The sequence below is a fragment of the Sebastes umbrosus genome, chromosome 19 (genome assembly GCF_015220745.1).
Source record: "Sebastes umbrosus isolate fSebUmb1 chromosome 19, fSebUmb1.pri, whole genome shotgun sequence".
Classification (NCBI taxonomy): Eukaryota; Metazoa; Chordata; class Actinopteri; order Perciformes; family Sebastidae; genus Sebastes; species Sebastes umbrosus.
Genome location: NC_051287.1, coordinates 2,359,573 through 2,380,635, shown reverse-complemented (window position 1 = coordinate 2,380,635; position 21,063 = coordinate 2,359,573). Strand labels below are relative to the sequence as shown.

Sequence of the window (21,063 nt, the reverse complement as noted above, 5' to 3'; positions counted from 1 at the left end):
ATAAAGTGGACTAGACCTAAATTTTATGCAAATGAGGAGCGGGCGACGTGACGGTCCGTTTCTCGACTCGCGCCGCCACGCTACCAGAATGCATTGCACGGCTGCTTACATAGACAATGAATGGGAAGTGTGGAAAGGACGGAGCCTGTGGACATGATTTGTTTAAACTCAACCGCCAATCAGAGTGATTTCTCTCACTGGCGGGCACCGCTGCTAATTCAACATGCTGAATCGGCCGAAAAAACTCCAACACGGGCAGACTAGAGCCGACGGTGCAGGACACACCTCAAAAACTAGACCGACAGACGCTCACCGACGGCTCCAAACTGTCCGATGGCCGACCGTCAGCTTGGTGTGTCGGGACGTTTAGTCTAATTAGAGCCAAAGAGTCCAAAGGGTTTGTTCGGTTGACCAAAACTAAAGCTTTTTTTGAACATTAAATCATGTAAACATGTTCTAGTAGAAACCCAAAACACAAGTATGAACCTGAAAATAAGCATAATAGGTCCTCTTTAAAAAGCTGAACAATAAAAGCACTTGAGGTGGATTTGAGCTGCTTTCAAAAGGCACCAGTGAAAGTTAATATCTGCTGAATGAAGCCAGCATGGTGTGACGTGTCGGAGTCTTTTGAAACCAGCAGAAAGTGAAGAGAATAAAAGAGGAAGAAAGAGGAGGAGCCAGCAGATGGTTGGAGGTGAGATAGACTGATAGGAGGGCCCTTCCTGAGTCGAGCTGTTGGCTGTGTGGAGCTGCTCTCTGCTTTCTACACTCCCAGAGACTATGGACTAAACCTGCACTGGAGTTACTTCTCTCTCTTTAAGAAGATTTGAGCCACATTGGAGGTAAGAAAACATTTGTTTCTCTTGCATGTTTTCACTTCCATTCCCCCTCTCTCTCTTTGCTGTGTGTGCAGCTGGGTGTGAGGCAGTAATTCACTACCTGTCTGTGTGAAACTCCACTCAAAAGACACCTTTTACTAACAACTTGTGTCTCTTCTTTGTGTTTCAGCTTTTAAAGCATCTGCATGTATTTGCGGCCAAGACTCAGGAGTGACAAGCTCACTAAAGAGGTATTTCTTTTACCCAGCAAACATCATGAAAGAGCTGTAAAATGTTTGGTATGCAGCTGGTCCTCTCAGGTCTCTGCATGTGAAAAGACAGATACTGATACTGTCTTTTCTCTCCCCTCCCCTCTGAGCTTTCTGAATTCTTTTGTGCTGAAGTAAAAGTGACTTGGACACACAAGTTTAATACGTTTACCAGAAATGTTGCTGCATCTTTGCCAAGATAAATATCCGACTGATTCACATTCTCATGCACTTTGATGTTTGATGCTGTTCTTCATTCCTGATGTACCAGGAACAGAAACACATTTAATATTGATTGATGTGTTAATTTGTTTGTGGCACATTTTGTCGTCTGGGTGTAACTGATAGTTCCTCCTTTCCAGTAACTCACACTGCATGCTTTAAAACACCCAGATGTGTGTGTGTGTGTGTGTGTGTGTGTGTAACCAGCATGATATCACATTCAATCTATTATTTTGCAGACTGATTTCTGCAGACTAACTTGCAGAATGTGAATTATTAGAAGACAGAAAAACAGTCAGAATGTGTGCAAACACAATTTGATATAAAAACTGATGTAATGCATGAAGATTTTGCCTTCACATTTTGCAAAACAGAAGGTTTATGATGCATATAAAAGCAGTTACAAAGCTCTCTGGTGTGCATTTACACAAGCCAGCGAATGTCCCTGAATAAAATGCACTTCCTTCTTTCTGCAGGAACATTTCCAAAGTATTTATTACTTGATTTGAATATCATGTTTGAAGGAAAACAGCAGCTGTGTACCTTTTAAAATTATATAAGCATGTTATCGCTATGAAGTAACAATAACTGATCACGTTAAAGTAGCACATACGTGTTAACATAATAGATGCTATCAAAGGGAGTGTGAGCAAACATCTGTGATCTATAAAGATATCTTATCAGCTCTCTGTTGGCTTCAGCTGCAGATATTTTCACAACCAGAATCCACTCAAGCAGCATGAATAATCCTGCTTTCATCACCGCTGTGTTTGAAGTCATAAATCTGAAGACATTCTAGCATCCACCTTTTCCTTTCCCTCAATTTTCACAAGTTACTTTCCTCTTCTACAATGCTGGTTTCCCCCGTCACACAAGAGGAAGTAGCTGAGACATATTTACCAGATGTTAATGCTCTGTCTCTGATAGCGTGACTAAGCATTTTAATATCTAACATCAGTCTCTGTGGTTATTATTCGTACCAACCTCGGTGGCATGGCTGCAGCTGATGTTGAGAAACTAAACCTAGATAACAGAAAAAAGGAAGGGTGGGTGTTTGTTTGCAGATGTGGAAGAAGTGCACAGATGTTTTACTTACTGTAAGTAAAAGTTGCAATACTACAGTGTAGAAATACTCTGTTACAAGTAAAAGTCCTGCGTTCAAAATCGTACTTAAAGGGACAGTGTGTAACATTTCGGGGGATCTATTAGCAGAAATGGAATATAATATTTTGATTTCATTAGTGTATAATCACCTGAAACTACGAATCGTTGTGTTTCCGTTAGCTCAGAATGAGCCCTTCATATCAGGGAGTCCACCATGTTGGTCAAACCTGGGGGGCAACTTCTAAAATATCTGTCTTATTAGCTGCTAAATGCTGCAACATGTTCACCAGCTGGTCTTTAACTGTGTGTGTCTGCTGTGTGATGCTGGGCAGGTAGTGTATACTTGGTTTAAAGACAGAAAATTAGGGATGCACCGATACCAGTAACGGGTATCGGGTCCGATACTGTGCTCACAACTTGTACTCGCAAAACGGCTCCGATACAACGGTACCGATACCACTTTACGGCAGCGTGACGTTAACCTCTCTTCACCATCTTTCGGGTCCCACCGCACGCGCTCAAGCTCCACCTCCCCGACGGTGCGGGCGAGACAGGCCGGTGGTGCGCCCGACCCCGCCGGGCAGGGATCCCACCTCAGGCGGCGCGCGCCGGCCCTCACTTTCTTTGCTCCAAGGGTTTTGCTTGCACCCTCTGACTCCCGCATGCGTTAGACTCCTTGGTCCGTGTTTCAAGACGGGTCGGGTGGGTAGCAGACATCGCCGAAGACCCCTGGCGCCTTTTTTACGTGGGCCGAACCCCGCCCTGGGGGCACGACGCGGTTGAGGCGCACTGAGGACAGTCCGCCCCGGTGAGACTTTGGCCACAGCCCCGGGAAGCACCTTCGCCCCGAGCCTTTCCAAGCCGACCTAGAGCCGGCTGGCTGGAGAGTCTTTTGGCACAGAGAAGTACTCGTATCGGTACTCGGTATCGGCGAGTACCCAAATGTAAGTACTTGTACTCGGTCTATAAAAAAAGTGGTATCGGTGCATCCCTACAGAAAACAAACCAAAACGGTGAAGTTGCAGGACGTAAAACCGAAACAAAGAGCTGAAAGGTGCTAAAATGCTCCATAGAGCCGAGGGTTTGTCACTACGAGCGACTCCTTTCTCATACAAACAGTCATGTAGATATAAAACCACTGATTGTAGCTGCTTTAACGTCCTCCTTCTCTCTGCAGATGAGCGACCAAGAGAGCAGCACCTCGGCCTCTCAGACGGAGGGAGAGTGTGAGGGAGAGATGGATGAAGAGCTAGATGAAGAGATGGACGAAGAGATGGACGAAGAGATGGAGGATGAAGGAAAAGGAGGTGAGAAACAGCAGGACAGTCCGGTCCCCGGTCTGTACAACTTCTCCTCGTCTCTCTGTGCCGTCCTACGCATCAAGCAGAAGTACCGGGCCATGAAGAAAAGGCGTCAGGAGATAATGACCCTGCAGGGCCTCGGAGGGAGCGGGGCCCTGACGGGATCTCACCCGAGAACCAGCCCCAAGATCTTCACCTTTGACGGACTCACCCCTACCGCCTCCTACTCCTCCACCCTGTCATCCAGCGTCCCTCAGAGGAAGAAGAGGAGGAGGAGGAAGAGGGTGATGTTCCCCAACAACAGAAGAGGCTGCCGGGCCCCTCCGAAGCCGGCGGCCAGCCGAGCCAAATACTGCCTCTACCTGCTGTGTGCTATCGTCTTCATCCAGGTAAATACGACCCCTACGTGACCTGGAGGGAGGAAGAGGAATTAGAGTTACTATGAACACCGGGTGTAAATAGACTGAGCTGTGTGTGCATGTTCAGTCACGTCTGTGTTTCATTCATTCACTAATAGTATACTTCTAAAGGTCTAAAGTGAGTCATCAGAGCTACAGTAACGCCTCAGGGCCTCTTTAAGGGTTAATCTGGCCGTGACCGTTTCTGACTGCTTTATTGTCACGAATACCTCATCAGCGTTATGAAGAGTTTATTTGCAGTTTACAACATAAACCTTTCTAAGTGTGTTTTCTTGTTGCTGATGTCAGCAGTTGAGCAGAAGCAAACTTGGAAACAAGCTGTTTCCCTTTCCAAGGAAACGATCAGAAGAGATTACAAGGTCTGATTTGCAGCAGTAAACAAGAGGACTGGCACGGCATGAGACGATTGACTGATCTGCTTCCAATTCAATAATGTCTTCTAAGCAGGTTTTGAATATGTAATTTGATCGCACTGGAAAAATGATCTACTCAAAACTCCTTGATTTTAACACTATTCTCACTAGAAAATGGAGAAGCTGCAGGAAAAAGAAAAGTAATTGTAGGAACACCTCAGAAAACTATTAAAGCTAGGGTTGGTGATGTTGAGAAACTAAACTTAAAGGGACTGTTTGTAACTTCTTACACGTATAAATCAATCCGGGTCGGTGTGTTTGGTTGCAGGTGTACAACGCCATAGAGAACCTAGATGACCACGTTCTGCGGTATGACCTGGAGGGGCTGGAGAAGACGCTGAGGAGAGAGGTGTTTGGACAGCAGGGAGCGGTGGACGGTCTGCTGTCCCACCTGAAGGACTACCTGTCCACCTACGTCCACAACAAGCCCTTGGTGGTGTCCCTGCACGGCCCCAGCGGCGTGGGCAAGAGCCACCTGGGACGCCTCCTGGCGGGACACTTCCGCTCCGTGGTGGGCGAGACGCTGGTGCTGCAGTACTACGTCCTCCACCACTGTCCCCAGGAGGCTGACGCCCTGCAGTGCGCCCGCGACCTCTCTGCCCTCATCTCGGAGATGGTCGAGCGGGCCGAGGAGGAGGAGAAGATCCCGCTCTTCATCTTCGACGAGGCCGAGCACATGCACGACGAGATCCTGGACGCGCTGCAGCAGCTCGTGGACTCCAAACAGTCCAACGAGTACCTGAACGCTATCTACCTGTTCCTGAGCAACCTGGGCCACGCACACATCACCAAACATATGCTATACAACTCCTCAAGTGTTTCTATGGCGACGGCATCTGGTCGTCAAAGTCACCTAGTGAAAGAGCTGACTCCGATATTACGCAGCACTCTGGAGGAGCTCCACCCGCTGTGGACGGAGGCGGATGTCTTACCTCTGGGCCTTTTGGACAAAGGTCACGTGATGGAGTGCTTCCTGGATGAAATGACTCGAGAGGGGTTCTACCCGGATCATACCAACATAGAGCGCCTCGCGGGGGAGATTGAATATTACCCCGCGGTCGGGGGGCATGAATACTCCCAGACGGGCTGCAAACAAGTGGTGGCTAAGGTCAACCTGCTGTGAGGTCCTCTGCAGGAAATGTTTCACATTCTTTAAAGCATGAAGAAATAGAGCTCGAGAAGAGAGAAGCGAGTTACAGGGTTACGACACAACCCGGAGCCACAGCTTACACGAGCAGTTTTGTAAGAGTGAAAAGAAAAAGGACACTATATGTCGTGAGAAATGTGGCGTTAATCCTGTGAAGAGGTTTGAAAACGTCCCGTCACACTAACAGTCCTTAAAGGGTCAGTTCACCAGAGATATGAAGAAAAGAAACTATCTGCAGAGAGTTTAGGTTTTATTTGATATCGGTCTTCACCACTATACCATGGAGGTAAGTGGGATTTTGTTTGTTGTGTGGTGCTCACAGCATAATCATCATAAAGGAGAGACTCGTGGGTTCCCCGTAGAACCCATTTTCCCATCATCTGAAAATGGCCATGCCGGTTTTTCCTCGCCAAAATTTAGCGCAAGTTTGGAGCGTTATTTAACCCCCGTCGCTACAACCTCCGAGAGATCGATTGCGTTAATGCTTTAGAGAATTAGTGTCGTTAAAACTAATTTATGGCTAGACACCACTCGAGTGTTTTTATGATCTGTGTGAACTGACCCTTTAACCCCTTTGTTTCTATCACAACTACTACATATTAGGCAGCTCAACCAGTGAGGAGATGCATGAGTAAGACCAATATTCATTCATGTGATAATAAGGGGAAGTTCAGATATTTATGATGCATCAGTTACTAACAAACATTTTAAGACAACTAGCAGTTGTTTTGTTTTGTCAGAAACGTCAAATGTGAAGCAGCAGGACTTTTTATTAATGTTAGTGCAAGTCAGCAGATTCTGCAGATCTGGATATACTAAATGTTCACATCCAAAGAAAGGAACTTAAAGTCAACACAGACTTGCACTATCGTTACATTTTATTGACCTGATGAGATTTAATGAGTCATGATGTTAGTAATGTGTATTCAGGTTTTTTACAGTCCAAATATTTCTAATATAAACTTTAATGTGTAGTGAGTGCTTTGAAATTAAAGACACCATTTAAACACGACAGTGAGGTTTTTTCTTGCAAAACATAATACGGTGGTTTGTTTGTCAGAAAAAAGGAAATCACTATAACTTGAACTCCGAGTATCTCAGTCTTTCTCAGCAGATGGAGTTTGTTGGAGAAGTCCACGACAACTTAGCAGAGAAGGACATGAGATGTGGTTAAAGCTCCAGAAAAAGCTAGTAAGTGGAGGACAGAGTTAGGGCTGTACCGAATAGTTTGAAGCTTCATTTATAACGTTGACATTCAAATTCTCAGTCAACATTTGAATGCTGTGCAGCTTTTTTTTTTTGCATGTCTCCTCATTGTGTTGTATTTCTGCACAGTTGCAGATAAAGATTAGGCTACGATTGTTTGATTCAATATTTTCTAATAACTCCAGAGCGTTGTAAATTCCTAAAGTCAACATTTATTGTAAAAAGATAGATGTAGTGATTTCCAAAATTAGCAGCATTTCTTTATCTAACGAAATATTCTGCTTCAATGCATATTTGTTGGCGTTTAGCCTTTCAAAAATAACATTTTCACTGAGGTCAAAAAACGGTTTATGCACCAAATCTCTCTCTATTCAAATTGAGGATTTTGTTCGAGGATTTTAATTTTTTTGGGTGATAACGTCACAAAATATCATTCGAAAACCTCAATAGAAGCTTTGAATGTAAAAATTAAAAAAAAACATTCGGTATAGCCCCAAGCACATTCCTGTTTTCTACCATATTTAGATGCAGGCAACTTGTTTCAGAGATTGTTTTTAATTCCTTTTTTTATTATTACAATTCCCTTAATTGACATTGTAAAAAATGAGGTACTGTGTCTACGTGAAAAAGAAAAATATTAGTATTATACTATTATTAGTAGAATTAGATTCCAGTAGTGGCTGCGTAGGATTGTTTCAGACTTATGTGATCCAAACATTTCCAATAACTTTAATAATGTAATTATTTAAAAAATTATCATTTTTATCTAACTAAATATTCTTCTTCATCCATATTTGTTGGTGTTTAGCCTTTCAAAAAACAACATTTTTACTGAGGTAAAAAAACTGATGAATCACTTTCTTAAAATTGAGGTTTTCTTTTAGGGTGATGACGTCATAAAATATGAACAACATTCGAAAACCTCAATAGAAGCTTTGAATGTTTACAAAAAAAGACATTCGATACAGCCCTAGTCAAATTACTGTTTCTACCATATTAAGATGAAGAAATTAATTACAACAACTTCTTTCAGACATTGTTTTTTATTATTTTTTTTATTATTATAATTCCCTTAATTGATATTGGAAAAAAAATGAGGTACTGTGTCTAAACGACAAAGAAAAATGAGCTTATAATCATGACGACACAATTAGATGGAGAAAACAAACAAACATTTTGATGTATGATTACCCAAAAAGAAAAAGGATAGTCATGTGGAACACAACGAGTTCTTATAATCCTATGAAAGTGTTTTTGACAGGAGACACTCGGAGGACAATCATCTGTATTTTATGTACAGATCTGAGGAGTGTAGGTTGTTTTTGGACAAGAGAGCGCTGACAGCAATGAGTGCAGTCCCAGAGCAACATGAGGAAACAGCTGGACAGCTGAGATGACGCAGGAATATCCTCCCTTTCTTTGTGACCGCTGTGGCGAGACAAGATAGATGAAAACAATATTGTAGAAATGCAAACTAACTACATAAGAAGATTCCACTACATTGATTTCACCTACCAAAGAAAGATGGTTACGGAACATCTGAGCACTTTTATTGTTCCTTTTTTAAATATCCTTCATATCCTTCAATAACTCAGTCATGAAATGTGATGTACCAAAACATTTATATGGTTTAAATAGTCCACAGATTGCAACAACACAGACAAAAGTGCTCAAAACAAAAACAGAAAACAGACACTCGGCACCTTTCTCTTTTTTTTTTTAACCAAGCAAATAAGCGTTCAGCTCTGCATCCATGTTTTCATTCTTACATGCTTTTAGGATTGCCTACTCCGGATTAGGGAAGGAGTTCAAGTACCTCAGGGTCTTGTTCGCTCTAGTGAGGGGACTATGGAACGTGAGATCGGCCGGAGAATCGGAGCAGCGGGGGCGGTATTGGATTCGCTTTACCGCACCGTTGTGACGAAAAGAGAAGCTGAGCCGGAAGGCAAAGCTCTCGATCTACCGGTCAATCTTCGTTCCTACTCTCACCTATGGTCATGAGGGCTGGGTCATGATCCAAAGAACTAGATCGCGGGTACGTGAGGGACTCGCCAGCTGAGGGCATCTAGTAAGGATGACCCCCTGGGCGCCTCCCTAGGGAGGTGTTCCAGGCATGACCAGCTGGGAGGAGACCACGGGGAAGACTAGGTGGAGAGATTATATCTCCACACTGGCCTAGGAACGCCTCGGGATCCCCCAGTCAGAGCTGGTTAATGTGACCCGGGAAAGGGAAGTTTGGCGTCCCCTGCTGGAGCTGTTGTCCCTGCAACCCGATCCCGGATAAGCGGTTGAAGATGATGATGATGACGCTTTTAGGAAGGCAGCAAACAACCGAACACAGAAGCTACACATTTACACAGACGACTACTTCATCCAGAGACCTACGGGGAAATAAATAGCGTCACTTCAATGACCATACAGACGGTAATAATCCACACAACTACACGCCGTCAGTTTCAGGATCAACAACCTCACGACTCCTCTCGGGGTGTTTAAGCACGATGCTGAGGCGCGACTATTACTGTCAGAAATGCTCATGAAATGTGTGACCCAAAGGGTTGGGAGGAGGTGTGAGGGAGAGTCCAGAGAGGAGCTACATGAGGGTGGTGGTGGTGGATTGTGTGTGTGAGGGGGAGGAGGGATGATGTGGTTCGGGGCTTTTTTCTTCTTTGTTCTCCACTTTATGCCTCCAGCTCGAAGCCCATCCCGACTTTGTGTCCGCCAGCGTTGAAGTTCTTCCCGTCGATCAGAGCTGAGAGGGTGACCTTCACACCTGCAGACACACAAGACACCTCAAGGTGAGACTTAAAGACCTTTTTAATACCCAATAGAACGCTATTTAATGTCATACCAGTCAAAGTACTCAGATCTTTTACTTAAGTAAAAGTAGCAATACCACAGTACAAAAAGTCCTGCGTTCAAAATCTTACATAAGTAAAAGTCTTAGCATCAAAATGTACTTAAAAGTACCAAAAGTAAAACCACTCATTATGCAGAATGGTCCATGTCAGAGTCATATATATTATTATATTATTGGATTATAATTATTGATGCATTAATGTGTTGATCACTTTAATGTTGCAGCTGGTAAAGGTGGAGATTATTTTAATTGATTTATAAATATATGTCTTTCTATAATTTGCTGGGTAGCTTGTGGAGATCAATCAAGTTTTATTTGATATACAGTAATAATATAATTTATTATATTTTGTTTCATTAATCTGAAATCGGCAAAGTAACTCAAATTATCAAAATGTAGTGAAGTAAAAAGTACAATATTTCTAAGATGTAGTAGAGGAGTAGAAGTATAAAGAAGAATATTGCACTTGAGTAAATGTACTCAGTTACTTTCCACCACTGACATTTGTATAACATTTCTTTTAGTACTTCCCTGCAGTACATAACAATAATAGTGATATATTAATTTAATTAAATGACCTGGACCAGATGAGCAGCAGAAAATGGATTTACCAATTAAAAAATATTAACTTTAATCTCACTCAACAAACTCATTCTACCTTTTATTACTCGTCTTACGGTCTTTTTAGGAAACTAAATGCAATGCTTTTAAACTTTAAACTCCGTCCTAACTTTAGAACTCATTTGTTTTGGTGCGATGTGTTCAGACATGCAGATTGTGTTTGTCGGCAGATACTAGAGTCGGGTTCATTTCCTGTTCTGCCGGTCCGGTCCAGTTTACGAGCTTCAACTTGTTTGATTTAGTGCAAACTGGCTGAACTATCATTAGCATCAGCAACCTTTGTAATGCATCAGTCATGGAAATGTGACAATATAATTGACATTATACAATGGTTGTTTACAAAATGACTCCGAGCGGTAAGATCAGATATGTGGTCGGATGGGATCCTACCTGGCCGAAGGCTCTGGGTGTAGCCGACTCCGATCAGACTGGCATTGTTGACTTTGGCCTGCGGAGTGAAACATGATGAGACATGAAACAAAACAGCAGAATTGTTTGTGAGGATTTGCTTTAACAACAGATCTGTAAACGAGCCACTTACAGACAGAGAGGCGTCTTTGTCCAGCTTGTATTTGGCAGCGATGCCGAAGCGAGTGTTGTTACTGCCGGCGGTCCAGGCCAGAGTGACCGCCGTCTCCAGCTCCTCGTTCACCTTCTGGTAGATGGAGCCGCCGAACTCGGTCCCGTCGTTACTGAGAAACGAAAGATTCAGAGACACACAGATTGTTCAGTATGTAATCCTGCAGATCATCGCAGGTTTGAATTATATTAATATTACATACATATAACAGTGTTTTTAGCAGGATAAATTATGCTGGTAAACTCCAGCAGTGTCGCACGGCATATTTTTTTTTACTTTCATTTAATTCTTACTTTTCTTTTTAATCATCTGTTTTGAGTGTAATAGGAGTTTTCTTTTTTAAAATGTGTTTACTGGTTTTCTGTTTTATAGATAAGTTCAATGCAAACGACATTTTGTGTGTAACAAACAAAAAAAGATTAAATAATTGGCAAAGGATTAAAAACAAACAAAACCACACACAATGAGAAATAAATAAATAGAATAATTAAATTTAATTAATTTAATGTAAAAATAGGAGAGTTTATTTTTTAAATGATTAAAATCCCCCCCAAAAAATAGGAAACATTGGTATAGGGAACAAAATACTTGCAGGACGCCAAATCTTCAACTAAAAAATTAAATAAAATACATTTTAAAAACCTTTGTATTGCAGTAGCACCTCCATAAAATTGAAAGGATTAACATGAGACAGATTAATAAATAATTTTCAAAATCAATGCAGCAGACGCCGTGATATCCTGAGTTTTATTCTCCTTAGCATGCTTTAAACGCCAAAAAAGCAAAATCCTACAATTCCCATAATGCAACTTGAGAGCCTCCTTTCATTGAGACTCTCCCTGCCTGGTTAAAGGTCTTAATGATAACATTTTTATGTAGAAAAATATATTAAAATAAATAATACATCCACAGAGCTTTTAGAAAGGAACCAAATAAAAGTATTGCGTTTCCTAAAAACAATTATTATGATGTGAATTAATCATTTAAAAAAAGATTTATGTTTTGTTTATCTCTGTGGAAGATATCTGACGTTTGATTCCCACTTATAATAAGGCTTGTGACATCTAAAAGCTGTATATCATTGTTATCAATAGCACCTTTTAGTGCGTAGAGAGTTTTAAACTTTCAAACTAAATGTTTGCATGCTTTCTGCAAAAAAAATAGTTCTCGTCATTGGAGTACTCTCCATGACGAGTAGCGTGTTACATCATCCCCGGAGTACTCACACGTTGGTGTGCAGCTGAAAGTCCCCGGCCCTGTATCCGAGGGCGAAGTTGCTCTGGGCCAGTTTGGACTTGGCCGTGTCGAAGGCCATCTGGTAGCCGGCCAGCCAGCCCTCGTAGCCCAACACAGCAGCGGCATGGATGATGGGACCCTCGAAGTCTACGTCGCAGCCCAGGTTCACAAAGTCACGCTTGTAGGCCGTCTTCAGCTTTCCGCTCTTCTTACTGAAAAATAGATTTATTTAGCTAAAAGATGGAATATAATCTTCTAATGTCGTTTTGAAAAAGTGTGAAAACAGCAGCTGAAACAGGAAACCTGATAAACTAGCTTATACCAAATGATGATATCACAAATAAACGTAGTCTCACCCTGTGTTTGGTACAAAAGACGTATCCAAGGCCACCTTCAGTCCTTGAGTCAGCTGTAGGTAAAGTAACCACAAACCAGAGTAAGACTTAAACAATGCTTTTTTTATCAGTTTGCAAAGCCTGATCTGAATGTTCCTACAATACCTGGTCCTCCACAGTGACCTCCGTAGCCAGCGTGTTATCTGTGTTCCACTTCTGGTTGAAGCTCAGGCCCAGCTCCTTCATCTTGTATTTGGTCTCCAGGCTCCCTGCAGCCTTCCCTGTGTCTGTGTTACTGGAGCCAGATGTGTTGAACTCCTGACAGGACGACATCAGCCGTTAGTAAACCAAAATCAATCAGTAACAAAGATTATCATTAAATATCCAAAACATTAGCAAAATATAGAGCGAGACCTTAAAGACTAGCGGGGGAAAACAAAGAGTGAAAACTGTGCAGACTACGACAAAACTGAATTATTATTCAACTGTACAGAAATCAAATGAAGAATATCAGAGGCATATAACACTGAACACATCAGACAACACAGCTGACAGACGACCAGACAGCCCCGGACATTAATCCATGCAGGACACCAGATGCATATTATTAATATTGCAGAGTGCATGGTTAAAAATAACACCGACACTGAGGCTGCAAAAAGTAACTCTATCTGAATTCATTGAGAATTTAACTTTTCAGTTCTTGTTTCGTATGGCTGCTGTCGTCCTTTCTCTGGAAGACGTCAGGACGTAGGTGACAACAGGACGTAGGTGATGGCGAGAGGACAACAAAAGGACGTAGGTGACGATGACAGGACAACGAAGGGACGTAGGTGATGACGACAGAACGTATTTGACAACGTCAGGATGTAGGTGACGACGAGACGAAAGGACGTAGGTGACAAGACGTAGGTGATGGTGACAGGACAACGAAAGGACGTAGATGACGACGACAGGACGTTGTTGACAACATCAGGATGTAGGTGACGAGGTCAGGAAAACAAGACGAAAGGACGTAGTAGACGATGTCAGGACGTAGTTGATGACAGGACGTAGTTGATGACAGGACGCAGTTGACTATGTCAGGACGTAGTTGATGACAGGACGTAGTTGATGACAGGACACAGGTGACGATGACAGGACACAGGTGACGATGACAGGACACAGGTGATGACAGGAAGTAGTTGATGACAGGACGTAGTTGATGTCAGGACGCAGGTGACGATGACAGGACATAGGTGATGACAGGACGTAGTTGATGACAGGACGTAGTTGATGTCAGGACGCAGGTGACGATGACAGGACACAGGTGATGACAGGAAGTAGTTGATGACAGGACGTAGTTGATGTCAGGACGCAGGTGACGATGACAGGACATAGGTGATGACAGGACGTAGTTGATGACAGGACGAAGGTGACGATGTCAGGATGTAGTTGATGATGACAGGACGTAGGTGACGGCATCAGGACATAGGTGGCGATGTCAGGACATAGGTGGCGATGTCAGGACGTAGGTGACGGCATCAGGACACAGATGGCGATGTCAGGACATAGGTGACGGCATCAGGACTTAGGTGGCGATGTCAGGACATAGGTGGCGATGTCAGGACGTAGTTGATGACAGGACGTAGTTGATGACAGGACGTAGTTGATGACAGGACGCAGGTGACGATGTCAGGACGTAGTTGATGACAGGATGCAGGAGACTGCATCAGGACGTAAGTGGCGATGTCAGGACGTAGGTGACGGCGACGATACGTAGATGACTGCGCAGTACGTAGGTGACAACGACAGAAATGACGACAAGACGTATGTATGTCATGTAGAGTTCTTTAGTGCGCTCGCATCACTGCAATGTGAAACCAAAACTAACCGGATTCAATGAAACTAAAACGTGAACCTTGGTTCGGACTTCTGTCGTTTCTAGACTGACTCTGGTGACCAGTTTCTGACAGAACAACTCAAAATCTGTTAACAAGACAAAATGTCTACATCCATGCTAGAGACTTTATTATGCATTAGACTGACTCAAAGACATTTTCCACAAAGAAATGAAACGTTAGATCTGATTGTGAGTGATGTGACAGAAGAAAGCAACTGATTGTTATAAAAACACACTGATATTCATGCTGTATGATTATCACAAAGACAAAAAAAAACAATATTCGGACCATAACAACAGAAAAACACGATGGTGGTGGTCAGTAGTAGTATATGAATAAACAGCTGTGAGCTCTGACACCGATCTTACCATCTACATTAGAGCGCGAGCAGTCCGGTACAGAAGGCAGCAGCATGGAGACAGAGCAGCGGTTAGGAGAGAGAGGCAGGTAGAGAGACAGACAGCCCACTAAACCAACATGGGTTTGTCATGTTTCTTTAGAACAGAGCACAAGTTCAGCCAAGCGGGTCTGGATCAGCACCGCTCGGATACCTGGAAACCTGCAAGCTCCAGGTTACAGCAGGGTGCAGGTATAAGGTGACGATAAGGTATTGGTGAGGGGGGTTAGAGAGTGATGGCAGGACAGGGGGAAGGCAGGGAGATGGAGTGGGCAGAAAGCATCTAGAAAATGACAACTGGTAAAAACAGAAAATAAAAGTGTCCTCACCACTCCACTTTGTGATTTGGTCTTTAGGTCCAGCTTCACGACTCCAAAGCCTAGTGGATTTCAAAAGAGTTCAGAGTTGTGTGTTAATGAAGTGCAAGATAAAGCAAGAAGATTTAAAAAGGAATAGTTTGACATTTTGGGAAATATGTTTATCCAGATTGGATACCACTCTCAAATCTGTCCGTTCAATAATATGAAACTGGAGCCAGGAGACGGTTATCTTAGCTTAGCATAAATCCGACACATAATATCCTGTAAAACCACAACTTGTCGTTTTAACATTTCAGTTTTTGTACAGATTAAACATAAAGAGGTTTAACATGTTAATTACAGAGTTTATGAGGTGCTGGTAAGAGGATTTTATTTTTTATCTTTGGTCAAAGCCAGGCTAGCTGTTTCCCCCTGTTTCCAGTCTTTATGCTAAGCTAAGCTAAGCGTCTCCTGGCTGCAGTTTCACATTTAACAAAATAAAAATACTTGATTTTTATATAATTTTTGCATCAATGTGATACAGTAGCTTGATTTGTGTGGTAAATTATAAATATTGTTGTTGCTAAGTCACCTGTGCACCTGAGGGCTGAGCGTATAGGCAGGTATGACGTCATGTAGTCAAGCCTACGTAGGGGACTAAGTGAACAGCTGGGGGAATTAGGAGCTGTTTGCTTTGTTTCACATTTACGAGCTCATTCTTTAATATTAATTTAGTGCACCTGGCTTTTGAAGGTGTTTTTTGATCTATATGTAAATACATTTTCGAATGGAAGACCTAATTTTATCACCACCACGCGTTGGAAATGCCTTCCAATTCCCTAAAGTGGCTTTTTTTTGTTGTTCGATTGCCACAACATTATATTTAATTTGCAACACACATTCAATTTCCCCATTAACGAACACACAATTTACTTTACAATAAAATGTATTAAATTACAATAGATATTTTTCCTATACCATTCCTTATACTGTGTTGAGAATTGTATCTCCTATCTCAAACATTACCTACTTTAAAACTATATACTCTATTTAATCTTTGCTTTTTTTGTTTGCTTTGCAGATTGCTCCACTGCCACCAATATTCATCAATCTATTTATATCATCTGAACACCGGAGAGCAGTCTAACAGCTCGACTCACTGAAACAGCAGTCTCTGCGTTTCAGGAATTCCTTACAGTTAATAATTTAGTCTTTTGGGTTGAATCAGTACTCACCGTAGCCCTTGCTGAATATATCCTTGGCAGACTTGCCCAGGTCTGAGTATGAAGGAGGGACAGCCATCGTGCTGCAGGAGAGAACGGCAGTAATGTGATCGCTGACTATCATGTTTAAAACACATTACATAAAAGTCAATCAAGTGATCAAGTTAGATCTCAGGCTCCTTCCAACAATGCTCAAAACAAATATGTATAAAAAGAAAAAACAAGAATGAGAATCTAAGACATAAAATGGTTAAAAGTTAGAATATAGGGATAATATGTAGCATATATATTACACAAAATAATATATATTTGTGGTAGACAGTCATTGCAAAGTGAATAAACTGTAATATAAACAGGAATATAGTGAATGTGTGCGTGATGAGAAGTAATAAATATATATCGGTATATACAGGTAGTAAAACAGTGAGTAAAATAGGGATGCACCGATCCCACTTTCTCAGTCCCGAGAGCGATATCTGGGCTTTGGGTATCGTCCGATAACGAGTATTGATCCGATACCAGTGTTTAATTGATAAGCTGTATGCCTCACTGTTTGGAAGTGACTGGGATCATTCTTTTAATGTGTAAGGCCACATCAGGCTTGACTTAAACATTGATTTACTAACTTTGTAAAGCAAAATATAAACAATAATAGATATAAATTTATTTAATTGTTCTTTATTATTAAAATGATAAATCGCACACCAGCGACTTGGTAGAAAATTTTCAAAATTAACAGGAATTACAACTCAAGTGTAAGCCTTTTTAATGGCCAACAAATTGGAATTGGAATTAAAATTGTAGTGAATAATGTATATAAACATGAAATTGAGTTATAGATATCCGATCCACCAATTTGAATCGGCATCGGCCTGATATCCGATCCAGTATCAGTGCATCCCTACAGAGTAAAAGTCCTTGAACAAATTAGAAAGCAGGTTGAAGGCCACATTTTCACTTTGTTTTTGCAGGGGTGTTGTAATGATTTAGTACTAAAATAAAGTCCCTGATCATCAGTCACATTTGAGTCTATTATGACAGTGCACCACTTGCAAAGCTTATCCTGATTGGAGTTTTGTCATATACCCAAACAATGCAATAGATGTCATTTAATTAACGTCTCCCAGTGAGCTGCAGCAGAAGAGAACAAGCTGTTCCTTTAGAGGCAGCTGGGATGCTAGCAACAAAAGGGCTCTGCATCCGGCTGCACCAAGAAGCTAATTGGTGCATCTAAAGAGTCAAGCACTCAGAAAAAATACATTTAACCCCAAATATGAGCACAAATAAATGATACTATCTAAGCTAGCAGGTGTGCTGCTAGCATCAGAACAAAAGGCTCTCAAGGTTGTAAAAATGGCCCCTCATCCTGAGGATGCTGAGGTTGGAGATGTGTGCACTGTGAGCAACTGGCTTAGTTTAACTCCCATGTGAACTATGCTGGATTTTCTGCATTAACAACTGGTTGGTGCTGCAGGACAAAGGACAGCAGATGGGCCGGTGAAAAAGGGGTGTGTGTGGGGGGGTTTGACTGCTAGCTAGCTAGCTTAGATTATAGATTAACAGTCTTTAATGCACATTTTTAGATTATAATATACTGTCTTTAATGCACATTTTTAGATTATAATATACTGTCTTTAATGCACATTTTTAGATTATAATATACAGTCTTTCATGCACATTTTTAGATTATAATATACTGTCTTTAATGTACATTTTTAGATAATTTACAATCTTTAATGCACATTTTGCACATTTTTAGATTAAAATATACTGTCTTTAATGCACATTTTTAGATTGTAATATACTGTCTAATGCACATTTTTGGATAATAATTTACAATCTTTAATGCACATTTTGAGATTATAATATACTGTCTTTAATGCACATTTTTAGATAATAATTTACAATCTTTAATGCACATTTTTCGATTATAATATACAGTCTTTAATGCACATTTTTAGATAATAATTTACAATCTTTAATGCACATTTTTAGATTATAATATACTGTCTTTAGTGCACATTTATGCACATTTTTCGATTGTAATATACAGTCTTTAATGCACATTTTTTGATTATAATATACTGTCTTTAATGCACATTTATGCACATTTTTCGATTGTAATCTACAGTCTTTAATGCACATTTTTAGATAATAATTTACAATCTTTAATGCACATTTTTGCACATTTTTAGAATATAATATACTGTATTCAATGCACATTTTTAGATTATAATCTACAGTCTTTAATGCACATTTTTAGATTATAATCTACAGTCTTTAATGCACATTTTTGCACATTTTTAGATTATAATCTAGTCTTTAATGCTAGCTAGCTGCTGTGTGAGCTGCAGTCACAGCTAGCTAGCCACACACCCAGCTAATAACGTGTATAAATGCATATCTAACACGAATCTCTGCACTATTACACAGGAAAACCTTGGATTAAACTGCATTGCAAGGCTAAACATCATTACATAACAGAGCAACCAGTTAGCTAGCTTAAATCGTGCTAACATGCTAGGCTAGGCATGCTAGGCTAGGCTAACCTTGGAGAGAAACTAAACCGTTATTAAGGAGGTAATTACATACATACATGTGTTATACACGTGTTATAAAGCTATGCACTGTGTTTATGATTAATTTAGTATTATTCTTTTGTCTCCTTACCGGTGCTAAAGGTGTCTGGAAGAGGAGTCTGCAGAGCCTGGAGTAGCTTAGCTTAGCTTAGCAGTGACTATAGGGCACAATGAAGGAGACAGATGGCGCATGCGCAGTGTCGGTGGGAGAAGCGAACAAAGAGTCGATGCAAAAGCAAGAGAGTTAATCCCAAAGAGCACAACCTCATACGAGCGGTTATAAAATACGATAAGATACAGATGTTACAAGTAAAAATCTTTAAAAGCCTTTAATGCAATTTTTCAACACATTTTTATATTATAATATACAGTCTTTAATGCACATTTTTAGATTAAAATATACAGTTTTTCATGCACATTTTTATATTATAATTTACAGTCTTTAATGCATATTTTTGCACATTTTTAGATTATAATATACAGTTTTTAATGCACTTTTTTAGATTATAATTTACAGTCTTTAATGCACATTTTTAGATTATAATATATTGTCTTTAATTCATATTTTTGCACATTTTGAGATTATAATTTACAGTGTTTAATTTAGTATTATTTTTTAGTCTCCTTACCGGTGCTAACGGTGTTTGGAAGAGGAGTCTGCAGAGCCTGCTGGAGTGTCCCTGTGCGTGATGCTGCTGAGTGGATTGACAGCTAGTTTACTTCAGCAGTGACAAAATGAAGCAATGAAGGAGACAGATGGCGCATGCGCGGTGTCGGTGAGAGAAGCGAACAAAGAGTCGATGCAAAAGCAAGAGAGTTAATCCCACAGAGCACAACCTCATCCGAGCAGTTTTCAAGATTCAAGATTCAGGATTCAAGATTCAAGATTCAAGATGTTCATTGTCACGCCGGTTATACAGGTACAATCGTGTGAAATACTTTTTGCGGGGAAGCTCCATTAAAATAATAAGTTATATTACAATTACATTACAATTACATTTACATTACAATTATAAAAGGAAATACTTTGTACAAGGGCATATTAAGAATCTACAACTATCATAAATCTAATCTAATCATGAAATTGTTTTAGGAGAAACAGTCACATAAAATGTACCAAGTGGTGTCTTTAATGCACATTTTTGCACATTTTCAGATCATAATTTACAGTCTTTAATGCAGGTTTTTGCAAGTTTTTTGATTATAATTTACAGTCTTTGATGCACATTTTTAGATTATAGTTTAGAGTCTTTAACGCACATTTTTAGATTATAATATACTGTCTTTAATGCACATTTTTAGATTTTAATATACAGTGTTTAATGCACATTTTTAGATTAGAATATACTGTCTTTAATGCATGTTTTTGAACATTTTTAGATTATAATTTACAGTGTTTAATGCACATTTTTTGCACATATTTAGATTATAATTAATAATCTTTAATGCATATTTTTAGATTATAATTGACAATCTTTAATGCATATTTTTAGATTATAATATACAGTCTTTAATGCAAATTTTTTATTATAATTTACAGTCTTTAATGCACGTTTTTGCACATTTATAGATTATTACAGTCTTTAATGCACGTTTTGCACATTTTTAGATTACAACAGACATTTAATGCACATTTTTGCACATTTTCTAAATTACAATTTACAGTGTTTATTGCATGTTTTTCCACATTTTTAGATTATTACAGTCTTTAATGCACATTTTTAGATCATAATTTACAGTCTTTAATGCATATTTTTGCACATTTTTAGATTATAATATACAGTTTTTAATGCACATTTTTAGATTATAATTTTCAGTCTTTATTGCATATTTTTGCACATTTTTAGATTATTACAGTCTTTAATGCACATTTTTAGATCATAATTTACAGCCTTTAATGCACATTTTTGCACATTTTAGATTACAGTTTTTAATGCACATTTTTAGATTATAATATACAGTCTTTAATGCACATTTTTAGATTATAATATACAGTCTTTAATGCACGTTTTTGCACATTTTAAAATGATAATTTATAGTATTAATGCACATTTTTACACATCTTTAGATAATAATTCACGATCTTTAATGCACATTTTCTCTGTCTCTGTATATGAGTGGTTGTAATAAACAGCGTCCTCTGCAGGCGAC

General features: G+C 40.1%; 2 protein-coding genes across 4 annotated transcripts; one reads left to right on the top strand and one right to left on the bottom strand.

Moving 5' to 3' along the window:
• The first annotated feature begins 681 nt into the window (after positions 1–681).
• On the top strand, positions 682–6,705 carry tor4aa (torsin family 4, member Aa). Of its 2 annotated transcripts, XM_037753655.1 has the most exons (4): positions 682–842; positions 1,009–1,069; positions 3,591–4,103; positions 4,815–6,705. In XM_037753655.1, the coding sequence occupies exons 2-4, from the start codon at positions 1,025–1,027 to the stop codon at positions 5,667–5,669; spliced, it is 1,413 nt and encodes a 470-aa protein (XP_037609583.1). In that variant the 5' UTR covers positions 682–842; positions 1,009–1,024; the 3' UTR covers positions 5,670–6,705. The 2 variants fall into 2 exon arrangements, with proteins under 2 accessions (XP_037609583.1, XP_037609584.1); XM_037753656.1 differs by lacking the exon at positions 1,009–1,069 and having other exon boundaries at positions 690–842.
• A 2,858-nt stretch (positions 6,706–9,563) lies between these two features.
• Positions 9,564–19,564, bottom strand: zgc:56235 (uncharacterized protein LOC393186 homolog). Of its 2 annotated transcripts, XM_037753113.1 has the most exons (11): positions 19,542–19,564; positions 19,004–19,070; positions 16,346–16,416; positions 15,141–15,190; positions 14,783–14,785; positions 12,697–12,849; positions 12,553–12,605; positions 12,187–12,408; positions 10,922–11,072; positions 10,771–10,828; positions 9,564–9,672 (listed from the first exon to the last, which is right to left on the bottom strand). In XM_037753113.1, exons 3-11 carry the CDS (start codon positions 16,410–16,412, stop codon positions 9,581–9,583), a joined length of 849 nt encoding a protein of 282 aa, XP_037609041.1. In that variant the 5' UTR covers positions 16,413–16,416; positions 19,004–19,070; positions 19,542–19,564; the 3' UTR covers positions 9,564–9,580. The 2 variants fall into 2 exon arrangements, with proteins under 2 accessions (XP_037609041.1, XP_037609043.1); XM_037753115.1 differs by lacking the exon at positions 14,783–14,785 and having other exon boundaries at positions 19,542–19,563.
• Between the last annotated feature and the right edge of the window lie 1,499 nt (positions 19,565–21,063).